This window comes from Aedes albopictus, chromosome 3 (assembly GCF_035046485.1).
Source record: "Aedes albopictus strain Foshan chromosome 3, AalbF5, whole genome shotgun sequence".
Taxonomy (NCBI): domain Eukaryota; kingdom Metazoa; phylum Arthropoda; class Insecta; order Diptera; family Culicidae; genus Aedes; species Aedes albopictus.
In genome coordinates this window covers 58,614,096-58,629,388 of record NC_085138.1, presented here as the reverse complement: position 1 = coordinate 58,629,388, position 15,293 = coordinate 58,614,096, and the positions used below count along the sequence as shown (strand labels likewise).

The window sequence follows — 15,293 nt, the reverse complement described above, 5'->3', positions numbered from 1 at the left end:
TTTTTTTCGTTATTTTCAATCTTGCAGACTATCAATTATTATTTATTTGAAGAACATCCTAGTATTTTGCAGTAACAATCTGTTGATTACAATCTACTTTACTTGGGGACATCGCTCGCTTCTCCTGTCGTAGTTAGAATTCTAACGGTTATTTATGCTCTGTCTTAACGCCTACTGACAGGCTAGGAGTTTAAATTTTCTACGCATATGTTGGTGCGCAATGGGATCGAACAGTTTACTTTTTTAGTTCAATAAATATCTGAATGACGGTTTTATCAGTAAACATCAATCAAACTTAGTGCAGTGCTTCAGTATGTATGATGTTGCTTCTATACCAACGATCAAATGAATTGGACATAGAATGATTGACTGTTTGGGGCTAGTCAACGAAAAACAATATATTAGCATGAAAACGCTTTAGGTGCTACGTACTTGTGAAACACCATTTACTAATAGTAACGTGTAGACTGTTGAAATTTTGAGTGCTATTTTGTATGTCAAGTGAATGAACAATTTCACAGTGTTTAAGACTTAACTCTTCATACTTTGTCGTTTGTAAAATCAAACTTTTCTCGGCGTTGGTTTTCTCCGAGTTAATTGCTGATATTCTTTAGATATTGTTTTTGCCGTTATTTGTTGAGTTTAGATTATTTTATTCTAGTACTGTCTATATGCTATTGATGGGAGAGTAGGTTCAACTTACGAGAATGCAATTGGGAAATTCATAAATTGCAGTGGATAAATGGTAAATCGACAACCTGGAAGGAGCGTCCAAGATAGTTCCTGCCCTCACAAGTTCCTATGTCATGCTTCAACGGGTCAATCGATGGTATGCACCCTGGATACAGTTGCTCTTCTGAGCAACAGAACCGTGCTTTGGAAGGTAGAAGCGTAAAAAATCAATGAACTGCTGTTAAGATCGCCATGATTGTCGCCGGCGAGAATAATTTGGGTGAGCTACGCACCCAAGAAAAGCTGTGGATCAAAAATAAAAACCAGAAGAAGATAGAGGAGTGAAAGAACGCCAAAAACACGTTGGAGCGAGCTAAAACACGAGGAGCCAAAGCCGAATCCCGTCAATGCTATTCGGCTCTGGAGAAGGAAGTGGAATGCTCATGTGATGGGACAAAGGTAGTCAACGAAGTGGCAAATACCGGTGACATTCGCCCCCTCTACGATGTATAACGTCGCCATAATGGGACTAAGATGAATGCTACGATGCCCGCGAAAGGCACGTCTTGACAGCTGTTGACCGGCCGACTGATCAGCTGAAAGGCTGGTTCGAGCATTTGCGAAACCTGTTTCAAGTGTCGGCCACGCCATCACCATTTCAGCATGATCCGCTAAGAATTCGACACGTGTCAACACCGAAGCTCCATCATTGCAGGAAAGAGAAACAGCCATCCGAATGAAATCGAACAGAACCCCGGGGATCGATCGCACCCGTAGTATCTGCACAACTACTACATCAATTAGTATGCACCATATGGGAAACCGCGATATTTTCGGCCGGCTGGATTCAAGTCGTCTTAGTAAAACGTGATCTGACTGTATGTGACAATTGGCGGGGCATCATGTTACTGTGTATCGCTCTCCAAATTCTGTACAAAGTGTTCCTTAAGGGCAAACGTCTTGAAATCCCGTTTCAACAGTACATCAGAACTTCAGACGCACAAATTTCAAGAAGCAAGCTCCAAACAACAGTGAATTTCATTTTTCTGTTTTTGCTCACTTGTAACAAGCTTGAAATAAGAGGATCAGGTGCGCTGGTTTTGTTTATGAAAAGATTTGTGCCCTCCAAATTGTGAGTAGGTCCCAAAGTCGGCCATTTTGGGATTCTAACAAGTCTGTCCTTAACCGGGTACAGGAGATTGATGCAACTCTTCGACGACAGCAAGCAGGATTCAATTAATTCCAAGAGGCTCTCTATCTGGTGTTCATTGATTTCGAAAAAGTTTTCGACCGTGAAGCAGATTTTAAAACTGCAACGTGGTGGTCTGAATTAGATATGACAAACAATAAGTGAAAAATGCTTGACTGCAACCAAACTTTTTCATGAAATCCAGAAACTCCAGGAGTCTAACAATTGCATCAGAAATTCTTCTAAAAATTCATCAGAAGTTCCACTAATCGATCAAATTCTTCGAAAAAGCGTAATTGGAATTCCGTCAATAAATTCCATCAGAAGAATAAGAAATTCCGAAGAGGTTCTTGTTTCCATCAGAAATTGCTCCATAACATTCCTCTGGATTCATTCGAAATGTTGCTAAGAAACACCTTCAATCCAGCCCCGGTATTTTCTAAGAGTTTCTGCGAGTTGCTCCACGAATTCTATTAAGAACTCCTGTATCAATTCCCCAAAAAAATTCTCCTTTGGAGTTCTACCAGCAGTGCTTTAGAACTTCTTCTAGTTATTCCTCGAAGAGTTCTTTCATGAATTACTCCAAATGTTGCTCTAGGTATTTTTCAGTGTAGAATGCTTTTCGCGTACTACCATGAACCAGTATTTTAAGAAGAAGTACATGAGAACATACCAATCGGAACATAGAACAAGCTACACGATGTAACTGTTATGAGCCAGCTCTGATCCATGATGCTTTTATTGCTACCAATTTTCATACGAGAAAAGTAGAGGCAGTTCACATATTCAAAATAATCATTAGGTACTGTTGGAGTGATGGAGACGAGATTGTTTTATTTCAAGAAACTTATTCTCTAGATATTTCATGCAGCATTGTACATTTCTAATCTTAATAAAAAAAAGATCAGTGATGAGCAATTGAATATTTTTACGATCAGATTCACATGTCACAACTAACAGGTTAATTGGAATTTATCCATCCGCATCTGTATCTTAATGGCGACCCGTAAATTACCAATTTCAAACCATCATCAGCAGGGAGGGAGAACATCGAATTGTTAACTCGAATTTGAAAATATTACATTGATCCTCGTGGGAGAACCTACTCTCGTTATCTCTGTCCCTATCCATCAACATCCTTCCTACACAAAACTATGAAAGCTGTATAGCTGTAGAGCGTTGCGATTCAATTTGTTTCAACTTCTCCGTTCCGTAAATCTTTCTTCCCAGTCTCCTTGGACTTCATTAGTAAACTTTTATTTGTGTAGTTACTATTCGTTAGCCTTACATCAATGATAATAATAATAATAATTATAATAAATTATCTACAATACGGCCTAGCGCGTTCGAACCACATAACTTATGGTTGCGTATCTCTCCGACGCCTTCTTTCTGCTCTGCTCTCGATTCCGAGGGACACTCCAGAAAGAGAAAAAAAAGTAAGGAATTCCCGTAAAGAACAGAAATCGTCAACAAAGTAAAAGCACTAATAATCGTACAGGAGAAAAAAGAGCTTAGGGTGCAAGCGCGCCAAAAAGGAAACGAACAAAATCCGTGGGGGCCTAACTTGATTCTTCTGAACACACATACGAACCGAAAGCGCGCGCGCAACACTTCCCGCCTTATTCCACCTCCTGCTTCTGCAGGTTGATGAGCGCCCCCACGATCACCACGATGTCGTCCAGCAGTTCGAGCGACCGCACATCGACGCACGCCATCGGCGACAGGATCATGTGCCCCTGGAAGCTCTCCAGCACGCTTTCGATGTAGTTTTTCAGCTTGAACGTCCGGCTTTTGCTGATCTTCTCGGACACGATCTCGCCAAAGTTGTCGTCCTCTTCGGTGGCGGTGGTGTTGAGCGTCCGTTCCAGGTCGGATTCGGCGCCTCCGCCTCCGCCGTTGTTGTTTTCGTGGTCGTGGTCGCTTCCGTTGGTGAGGCGGTCCTCGAAGTTGTGGAAATTTTTGCCGGCGATGAGGTTTGTGTTGGTTTTGAACTTGGTCAGGAAGCCGGACTGCGCCAGGACGGCTTCGTCGTCCGTCTGGATGCCGAAACCTCGGGAAACAAAGCAGACGCATCCGTCCAGGGTGGACGCCACCAGGTATTTGAGTTTGTGACACTGGTCACCCTCGCAGTAGGACGTCTCCGATTGGGCCTGGGAGAGGAATTTGACGGCGTTCTGTCGGACTTTGACCACCAGATAGTTCAGGATCAGATGGATTTTGTTGAAATGTTGCCGCAGGTAGATGGGGACGTTCAGCTTCATGGTGACATCGTCCGGCCACACGATGAAATTTCGCAAACAGTCGGCTATTTTAGGCACACTCGTCCGGAACAGGATGTCCACCTCGCTGTCCGTCAGTCCAAAGACGCTCGCTAACCGAGCATTGTGTTCGTTCAGTTTGATTTTCCGCAGCGTCAGGATGATATCCCGCTGGTTCAGATCGAACGTTTGGGCAAGGGAATTTACCAGGAAAATCCGGTTGCGCCTCAGCCCGAGGAACAACGTTGGAAACTCATGCACCATCTGAAGTTTTGCCTTCGTCGATGTGTTGTTGTTGCACGGTTTACTCACGATTTTCCGCTTCACCTTTTTCTGTTCGTGTTTGTCGTTCTGTCCATAGTCGGAATCGTCTGTCGTGACGACCATGGCCGTCGTGCTGGCCGCTTTCGCCTTCAACGCATTGGCATCTAACCGCTGCGAGGGGTGCGACACTATCATCTCGTTGTCCGTGCTTTGATCCATCTCGGTTTCCGATTCCGTGGCCGACGTGTCGAGTTCCTCTTCCTCCTCCTCCGCCACCGCCTGGTGCTGTTCCACCTCGGCCGGAACAGACTCGTCGATGCGCGGTCGCTTGGCCAGTGGTTCCCGCTGTTGCTGCTGTTGCAGCTCGAGCAGCTGTTGAGGAGTAATTTTCTTCTTCAGACTGATCTGCTGCTGCTGCTGCTTCTGACCGTCCGTGGGTTGCTGCTGCTGCTGCGGTTGCTGGAGAAGTGTGGACTCTTGCTCCGATGATGAACTGACGGATCGTGTCTTCACTTTCTCTGGCGGACTGCTGTAGTTGTGAAATTTCATAATATCGGCCTAAAAAGGGAAAACGATAGATTTGAGATTAGTATGGTTGTCGGGACATAAGGAGTCGTATGCATAAACTGTAGTAAACTTTGTTACTTGAAATATATTTGAAGTATATTCTTAAGGCGAAACTGGAAGCATTTCCTCATTTTTTTGGTTTTTGATTTTTTATTAAATAACGAAGCATTATTTTTAAAATCGGTTTTCGTGCACATGTAGAGTATGGATCAGGGTATCTTCTGAATTTTTTACGCTATAGAAAATGTTTTTCGTTTTTGCAGAAACCATTTTTTAGTGAAATTTTGTTCAAAAATGGTTTCTGCAAAAACGAAAAACATTTTCTCTCGCGTAAAAAAATCAGAACATACCCTGATCCATACTCTACATGTGCACGAAAACCGATTTTAGAAATATCGCTTCGTTATTTAATAAAAAATCAAAAACCAAAAAGTGAGGAAATGGATCCAGTTTCGCCTTAAGCATGGATTAAATAAATACAATTGTTGGTATGAATCAGATTTCGAACATGCTTGTGAGAGTAATATATTTTGCTACGAGTTGTGGAGCCTCGTAGCCGTGCGGTTAGGGTCACCAAGCTTATAATCGCACCATGCTATGGGGTGAGGGTTCGATTCCCGCTTCGGACGTTGAAACTTTTCGTGAGAATAGTTTCTTCCCCGTTTCCACTGGTGCATGCTCCGTTGTCCGTTGTCTAATGTTAAGTTTAAAAAAAAACAGTCTGTACAGCCGAAAGCTGAAGACGTTGTCCGTGTCTTTTTTTTTTGTACATGAGTTTTTCAAGCCCATGTTTAGACATAGTCTGTCGGTAAAGGATACTTCATTCAATGTTGATCATGTTCCATGAGGAATCCCCGAAGGAGGAATCTCCGAAAGAATTCCAGAAGAAATCCCCGGATGAATTCCATAAGGAATCCTTGAAAGAATTCCTGGAGGAATCCCCGAAGGAATTCTATAAGTAATCTCCGAAGGAGGACCAGGAGAAATTCCTAAAGGAAATCCAGTAGGAATCTTCGAAGGAAATCCAGGAGGAATCCCCACAGGTATTTCAGGAGGAATCTCCGAAAAAATTCCCGGAGGGATCTGCAAAGAAATTGCAGGAGGAATCCTTCGAGGAATTTCATGATGAATCCCTGAAGTATTCCAGGAGGAATCCTTGAAGGAATTTCAGGAGGAATCTACGAATAAAATCAAGGAGGAATCCCCGCATTTTTTTCAGGAGTAATCTCCAAAAGAATTCCAGGAGGAATGGGCGAAGCTATTCCAGGAGGAATTCCCGAAGGATTTTCAAGAGAAACCACTGAAGGAATTCCAGGAGGAACCCTTGAATGGCTTCCAGACGGAATCTTTACAGACAGGGTTAAGAATTTCCAAGAAAAATTTCAGGAGGAATCCCCGAAAGAATTCCATAAGGAAAGCCTGAAGGAATTCGTGTAGAAACTCCATGACAGATCCTTCAAGGAATCCTGGAGACATGCCTGATTATTAGTGTGGGTCATCGGAACCGTTTTCTCAGATCAAAGCTTTTTTGGTTCCGTTTCGGGTCCTGTGTATCTGTGCAAAATTTGAGCACAATCGGTTGCGTCTACACTTTGCGCACTGCAATTGAAATTTGTATGGGATTTTGTATGGAAAAACATACTTTTTTGCATTTTAGTCATAAGTTGAAAAAAATTGTCTGAAACTTTTTAACCGATACTGTAAAATTATAGCCTAAAATGTCCTGAAAAACTTTGTTGAAGACCGCAAAGCGATCCGATGCTTGTGAAAATAGTTATAACCAACGAACCGCATGCATGTGTTTATGTTTTAACATGTAAAGGAATAACAATAGCAACAAAATCATGCTCTTTCGCCAAGCAATGCCAACGCTATAACTTTTTTCATAAGCATCAGATCACTTCGCGGTCTTCGACATAGATTTTCAGGACACCCTAGGCTATGTTTTCATTTTATCGGTTACACGGTTTTATAAAAATTCGAGCTTGCTATGAGAGAAATGCAAAAAAGTGTAATTTCCTATGTAAAACACCATAGAAACTTCAAACATGATGCGCAAAACGTAGACATAACCGATCGTGCCCAAATTTTGCACACTTTTTTGGGTCCTGAAATGGGAACAAAAAAGCTTTGATCTGATGGGATACCTTTGAATTTTTCTATTTTCCATATAAACGATGACCCACTCTACTGATTATAGTCCTAAGGAAATTCTTGAAGGAACTCCTCGAAGAATCTCTGAAGGAACTCCTGTAGGAATACCTAAATGAGCTTCTTGAGAAATGTCTGATGTAAGTACTAGAAGCATCCGTAAATCTTCCGGGAAAAATCTCCGAAAGAACCCCAGAAGCGATCCCTGGAAAAACTCCTGGAAGAATCTCTAAAGGAACTCATGAAGGAATCTTAGAAAGAATTGAAGAAACTTGTGGGAGAACCCCTGAATTCTTCTGGAGGAATCCTTGGATCATTCTGTAAGTATCTCGGAAGGAAATCCTGGAGAGGTATCTGAATGAACTTCTGGAAAAATCCCTCAAGGAATTCAAGAGGAATCTTTGAAGAAACATCTGCATTAATCTCTGAAACTCCTAGAAGAATCTCTGAAGGAACTCCTGGACTAATTTCTTTAGGAATTCCTAAACGGACTTCAGACGAAATCCCTGAAGGAACTATAATTTGTGAAGACCTACTAACTAATTTCTAAACCTACTGTACGAATTCCTGAAGGAACTTCTAAAGGGATTTCTGATGGATCTCCAGGAGGCATCCTCCTGAAAGAATCTCTGAAGAAACTTCTGGAAGAATACCAGAGCGAGCTGCTGTTGGAATAGCAGAGAGAACTTCTGAAGGAAACACCTGGAAGCATCCCTGAATCCCTGAATCCTCCTGGAACTACTAGGCAGATCCCTGAAGGAATTCCTGAAGATCTTTGAAGGAACTTCTGGAACAATCCCTGACAGTGCTTCTATACTGCAGGAATCTTCGAAGGTACTCCTGGATTAATCCTTGGAGTAACTTCTGCTGTGCCGTTCTTAAGAAATATGGAAGTTCCATCAGAAGCACAGCAGATCCCGTAACAGTTTCGTTTCGCGAACATACACTACCCGTCATAAGTATGGACTCACAAAAAGTATTGCAACAATATTGCATCACCCTGACTCACCTCGATATCTCTAAAACCAGAATACCTACAAAAATGCCGCATTCAGAAAAGTTGTTGCTTTTGGTCTTCTGAATAACTTACCTGAAGACAGCATCTTTGTAAGTCCTTAGGTTTTGGAGATATCGAGTTGAGTCAGGGTGATGCAATATTGTTGCAATACTTTTTGTGAGTCCGTACTTATGACGGGTAGTGTAAATACGCAGGAATAAGAACGGCAGTCTCTTGACGGACGCACGTGATGTGATTGAAAGGTGGAAGCAGCACTTTCAAAAGCATCTGGTGGATGTTGCGGAGAGCTCAGATATGGAGGATGTCTACGTCAGAACACTGCCTATGAACGAATATTTGCTGGGTTTCCTATTCATATGGGACAGTTTTGCGATCATAGGTAGCAACAACGAGCCAACTCCCACGTTGAGGGAAGTTAGGGATGCGAAGCAGCATCTCAAAAACCAACTCAAAAGTCCCCGGTAATGATGATATCGGAGTTGAATTCATTAAAATGGGCCCGGAATAGTCCGGATCTGGAAGACGAAACAGCTACCGGAGGACTAGAAGGAAGAGGTCATTTTCCCCCTCTAAAAGAAAGCTGACAAGTTGAAGGGTGAGAACTTTCGATCACATTTCTGAATGTTGCCTACAAAGTGCTATCCCAGATCATCTTCCGCCGGCCTCTCACCTAAGGTGAATGAGTTTATGGGAAGTCATCAAGCCGGCTTCGTCGACGGCAGCTCGACAACGGACCAGATCTTCACCGTGAAATTCGACTAAAATTCTCCCCAGGATTTCGGCAGGAGTCTCTTTAGAGTACTTCCCAGGATTTCTTCCAGAGGAGTTCGTGATATGCTTCCAGAGTTCCCCGCTGGATTCTTCCAAAGGTTATTCCGAAATTCATCAAAAGTTCCTTGAGCAATTTGTCGCATAAATCCCGAGAAAGTTCCGGGATAACTATCTTGGGATTTTTGCAAGATTTTTGCAGTAGTTCTTCCACGGATAATCTTCCAGATTTCGTTTGTTATTATGTGTATTTTAACTCAAAACTGATTCTACATTCTTCTGCCAGAAAATTTCCCGACATTTCTCTTGGATTTTCTCGCGTGATTTCACACGTAGTTCCTCCCGGGTTAGAGGTTATCAGAGTTCCTCCTTGAATTTCCCTAATATTTTCTCCCCGGATTATTTCCAAAATTTTCTTATGATGTGTCCCAGTTTTTTCAGTATTTCTTCTAAAGTTCCTCTCAAGATTTCTCCAATAAATCTTTGCGGAGTTTTTAACCAGATTACACAGGCCGTCTACTCATAAGACAAAAAAAAATCCCTGAATTTTCCAGGTTTTTCCAAGGGGGAATTTTAATTTTTTTTTAAGTATAGTTAAATTTACATAACTAATACAAAAATAGCCTCAAAAATTAGTGGATGTAAAATGCGTAAGTATCCATCCAAGAAAACCCACCAAATAGCTGAATTCTTCCAAGTATTATTTTGCTAAACTCCTCTGAAAATAAAACAAAGATCGGCTTTGGAATATAACTAGATTTTTATCAGAATTCTTTCAGGTTAATTGTAGGAAATTGATTCGACAATTCCATCGAAAACTTCTTTAAATAAAAAAAAATATCAATCAGGAAAAAAGACATTTAGGAAGTCCACAATTCCACAGACCATCTGACCTGACCGTTAAATTGCTAACACAAGGCTGGTGATGTAGTTATGTGGCGATATCGATGAAAATCCAATGAAAAATTGGAAATTACGATAGCATTTCAACCAGTTTGAGTTATACTGGTAATACCGATTGATTATTTTGGCTATTCCGATGAATAATTTTTCAAGTGATTTTTTTGTGTTCTTCCGGGATTTCTGAGAATTGATTTTGAGATGTCTACCAAAGTTTCTCTCAGAATTTCTGCAGGAGTTTTTCACGATGTCTCTGTTGGGTACCTCCCGGGATTTTTTTTTCAGAGGTTTTCTCAAATTTCCCGCTAGATTCCTCCCGGAGATCGTTCCAAAACTTATCCAAAGTTCCTTAAGGAATTTCGCCATGTGGTTTTTCGGTATAGTTTTCCAACAGTTTCTCTCAGGATTTTAGCGAGGTTCTTGCAGAAGTTCTTCCAGGAATTTCTTCTGAAGAGTTTTTGATGTTTTCCTCGCGGAATTTCGCCCGAAGTTTCTCCCAGGATTTTTCTTGGAGGTCTTTAGGGTTCCTCCTTGAATTTCCTTGATATTTCCAGCCGAGATTACTACCAGATTGTTTTTCCGAGATGTCCCAGTTTTTCTCAGGATTTATTCCAAACAACACCTCGTGTTCTTTCAATGAATCTTTGAGGAGTATTTCGCCTGGATTCCTTCCGATATTTCTCCGGGAATTTCTTACAATGAATTTAGTAGGTTATACCAGGAGACTTTCCGAGAAAAACTCCTAGAAAAATCTCTGCAAAAACTCCTGAAAGAAATCCAAAACATGAGCATCCAGAATTTTGAAACGATTTTCGGTAAGGATTTCCAGAAAATCTCTGGGAATGATTCGAGGAAACGCCTAGAAAAAGCTCTGAAAGAAATCACGGGAAGAACTTCAAGAGAAGTCCCAAAAGGCACTAAAAAACATAGGAGATAGTCCAGGAGAAATTCAGAAAAACTCTGAAAAATATTCCAGGACCAATGCCGGAAGGAATCTTCTGAGAGAAGTACCGAGAGAAATTTCAGGTGAAACTGAAATACAAATCTTGTAAGAACTTTTAAGAATTTCAGTAGAAACTTCTATGTAAAACTACTAGGGCGAATCTTTGAAGAAAATTCATTAGAATTTCTTGAAAAAATTGCAAGAGAAACTTGGGGTGTAATCTCGGTAAGAGCTTCCGTAGAAAATTCGTGAAAATCCCATTAAGAAATCCTTGCAGGAGCTCTAGTAGAAATCCCATGAATAAATCCTGCAGCAACTCGAGCGGAAATCCCGGGAAAATCTAATGGAGAAACCTCACGAGAGAAATACTGGAAGGCATCGCGAAAAATCTGCAAAAGGAATCCGGAGATAAACTTTAGGAGGAATTCTGTGGAAACACCTGCACTATATCTTGAGCGAAAGTTTTGCGGAGACCTCCCTGTGAAATTTTCTTTTGTCAACACGCAGGAAGAACTTTGGGAAGTTCCCATGAGGGACTCTGGGAGCAATACAAAAAAAACCTCTGGATATTTTTTTGTAGTATCTCCTTGAAAAGCTTCAGCTGATATCGGCAAACATACAGGAACCTCGGAGGATTCTCAAGCAAGAATCCAGGAAAGAATTTGAACCTTGGAATAATGCCAAGAAAAATGGAATGGAAAATACAGAAAGAGTCCATTCGAGGAGGTAATTCTAAAGAAGTCCCAGGTAAAAAACCCTGACCTGACGGAATTTATCGAAAACATCCTTGATACGGTATTTCTCGATAAATTTGTTATTGTTATTAATACCACCCAATGTTTAAAATTTCCCTGGGTTTTCCCTGTTAAATTAAATTCCCTGAGGTTTCTCGGTTTAACAGGTTTTTCCAGGTAGTAGACACCCTGTTTCACCAGGATTCCTTCCGATATTTTTCCGGGAGCTTCTTCAAGGAAATTCGGAAGTTATTTCAGGAGATATTCTGAAGAAAAACTCCTATGAAATCCTCACAAGAACTCCGGGAGCAAGTGTTAAAGTAATCCCACAAGGATCATCCAGATTATTGAGACAATTTCTGGTAGAAATTCCGCGAAGAGATAATCTCAGGTAGTGATCCAACTCCAAGAAATCCGGTAAACTAAGAGGTTATGCCTGGAAAGGCTCTGAAATAAATCACAAGAAGAACTCCATGAGAAATGTCAGCAAATGCAGAAATCCCAGAAGGCACAAAAATCTTTGGAGAAAGCCCAGATTAAATTCAGAAAAAAAACTCTGAGACATACCAGGACCAAAACTGGAAAGAATTTTCTGAGAGAAGTTTTGGTAGAAACTTCGAGAGAAATCCCATAAGAACCTATAGAAAATACCCCAGCTGAAACTCCTGTAGAAACCCAGATAGAAATTCCAGAAGAAAGCTCACCGAAATTTCTTGAAGAACTCCTGCAAAACAATATTGAAAAACTGCTTCATGAATTCTAGAGCTCTAGGAGAAATCCCAAGAATGATTCCGGTAGTAACTCTCGGAGAGCTCTCGGGAAGATCTCCTGGGGAAGTCCCAAGGGAACTCCGGAGGGAATCGCGGAAAACTTTCAAGAGGAATCCCGAGAGAAATTCCAGAAGAAGCTATGCGACAACATCTACGATATATCCTTAGATGCATCTCTCCAAGACTTTCTTGTAGAGATCTCGAAATCAATCCTGATAAAAATCCCCCAAAAGTGGTGAAATGGTGAATTTAACCTTTGTGTTTTGTAAACGTGCTCGAAAGATATTTCATACAAACAAGTGTAATATATAGTATTGAATACCACCCAAGTAACCACGATGGTGAAGCCTTATTGCATGCAGATATACGGTGTACTTAGAGCAATCATTACTTTACATGCAAACTTAAAGTTGATTTAAAGTGGAAATGGGCAATTATGCGACTGCTCCAAGATTATACCAGTATAATCTTAATTTGTTTCTATAATTGCCCACTTCCACTTTAAATCCACCTTAAGTTTGCATGTAAAGTAATGATTACACTAAATACACCGTATATCTGCATGTAATAAGGCTTCAGCATCGTGGTTACTTGGGCAAGCAATAAGTAACTTCAAGTTTACTACTTTTAACTCATACGACTCCGTCTATCTTCATCTGAAAATAAAGTTATGCAAACATTAAATCACGTGAATCTGTAAATCTATGAGAGAACAAAGGACGTGTTGCGGAAGGTTTTTGGTGCCAATTTAGAATCATCCGAACGGGTTCTACATACGTTATCCATGAAGTATTAGTCAATCATTATTAGCTATCCGAATCCAATAATGGTGTCTGCGGTGATGGGTGAGTGGTAGATCAATTTCAGGCAAACTCGCTTTTGGCTGGAAATGTAGGTTACAAACAGTATAGTGTGCCAAACCGTGCTTTTCTAGATAACAAAGAACTTCAATCACAAATAATGCACACAAGCACCTTCAAACTGCCTTCACTCTTCATCGAACGGTTGTCGGCCACCATCGACTCAGCGCGTAATTTCGGACAATTTTCTCCGCAGTGGACGACGACGTTGACGAAGATGATATTGTAAAATTTGTTCAATTATCACTAATCTGTCTACTCTGCATCACCACAGCCACTGCTGTTATCCGATCTCCACCAGCAACGCACTTACTCAGTTAGTACGTCGTCGTCGAGCACACTCTGGTTATGCTGCACAATCGGGGGGCGACCTTATCACACTAAATGCGCGCTCAATCTGCTAACAACACCTGTTGGCCTCAACCCCTCCGCCGTGGAATCGACGGCGCGCGACCAAAACAGAATGCACCGCTAAAGGCAACTAAGGGTAAACCATTTGAGACGGGGTAGAGTAACTACAGTAGGTACACACACGGATCAATTACAACTCTATGACTCAAATTCTGAATCAACCGACCGACCTATACGACGCGCAACAGAGAATGATATGACGAAATCAACTCTGAAACTCGAAAAGCTCGATTCTTCTGTTTATGGCATAAACCAGGCTCACTCTCAGTGCCAACAACGGAACGACTGAGAAATCAACAACAACTGAACTGGTTGCTTTCCTTCGGTTCCCTTCGCGTTTGCTTACGTAGTTTTTAGACTGCTACTGGTAGGTAGATAGTTTTGTCTCTTTCTACCCTGGCACTACTATGCTAACGATGCTAACTACTATAAACAGGATGTATAGGTAGAAAAACGAAAATTCACATAAGACTGTAGTCTGATTTAGAAGAGTTTAATTCTGATAGATCATATCACTCGATGGCCCCACATACTCTATCCCAAATCTGTGGAACCACAAATTTCCCGACCTACACACTATGAATCACGCGGCGTCACGCCGTTGATACAGACGAAAGAATGAGATAGCGTTCGGCAAACGCCAGTCGCTGTATATATGCACAGAAAATGATCACGCTCGATGCGATAGTGGCGCATGTCGTCGGTGGATTCACCTCGCGCGCGCCTGATACTCTGAAAGACAATAAACTGATAAGGGTCAGGCCAGCACGGCGCGGATGGCACACGAGATGATTTTCAGGATTGATAACGACTGAAATCGGCGGCGTCGCAGCAATAACTGAACATTGGTTAAATGGGGTGAATTGCTTGACACAGAAAGCGATTTGCGCCGTTGTTGCGGGAAGTGGAGCAGCAATCACAACAGTTTGAAACTTCATATAGGGAATACCAAACAATTTTACAGTATAGTACAGTTTAAAAAAGAAAAAAAAACAATAACAATAAGATAATAATAAGAGTAAGATAATTCGCCGTCATTTCTCACAAATCCAATTTCTACGTGAAATCACCCAAATCTTTAAGTAAGCTTATCCTAATGTTGACCAGTACTCATTATGTACAAGTTCACACTGATAGGGTATCTCCAGTTATACGTGTTTGTTTGATTTGCTGTGAAATATGACTGAACTTTTGGTTTACGTATGGAATACGCCTAACGAAGGGACTATAGCAACGAATCACCCCAATACCCTATATACAAATATGGCAAATTCTTATTTTTATGGATCGTTTCAGAGGCGTTTCAAAGGTTTTCATGCATTTTCAGTGTGGTTTCCAATAGATTTCTGTTTGATTGAGGAGACGCCCCTTATATCTCCTGAAACACCCCTGCATCTCTCTGAGATCGCTTAAACATTCCCTAGAGCTTTTCTGAAAGCGTTTGAAACCCTTTGGAACACCGTTGACCTTTCTTAGCATAGGGTGCCTGTACCAATTATGGCACTACCTAAGGAAAACTATTTGTACAAAAATAACGAGAAGACCAACGAATGTCAACAATATCTTAAAAGATAGCTTTGTTTCCATACTTTACAGGAAAAATATAGAAACGGAGCCAAAACTTCTTTAAGGACTTATTATAGCGTGTGCCAATGATAGGAACCCTGTACCAGTTATGGCTACATTTTTTAACTTCGGTACCTTTTCGCACTATTATGCATTCCTTATGGGATTAGCAATAACTGGTACACTATGGCGATATTAGGTGCAAGGAAGCCGAAATTT

General features: G+C 41.3%; 1 protein-coding gene across 7 annotated transcripts in view; it reads right to left on the bottom strand.

Moving 5' to 3' along the window:
• Positions 1-3,095: 3,095 nt before the first annotated feature.
• Positions 3,096-15,293, bottom strand: part of LOC109416234 (uncharacterized) — a 58,349-nt gene continuing 46,151 nt past the window's right edge. For 4 of the 7 annotated variants that reach the window (XM_019690230.3, XM_019690227.3, XM_019690229.3 and 1 more), the window contains exon 2: positions 3,096-4,944. In XM_019690230.3, the coding sequence (XP_019545775.3) occupies positions 3,484-4,935 (1,452 nt within the window). In that variant the 5' untranslated portion in view covers positions 4,936-4,944 and the 3' untranslated portion in view covers positions 3,096-3,483. The other 3 variants (XM_062860713.1, XM_019690231.3, XM_062860712.1) reach the window with 3 other exon arrangements.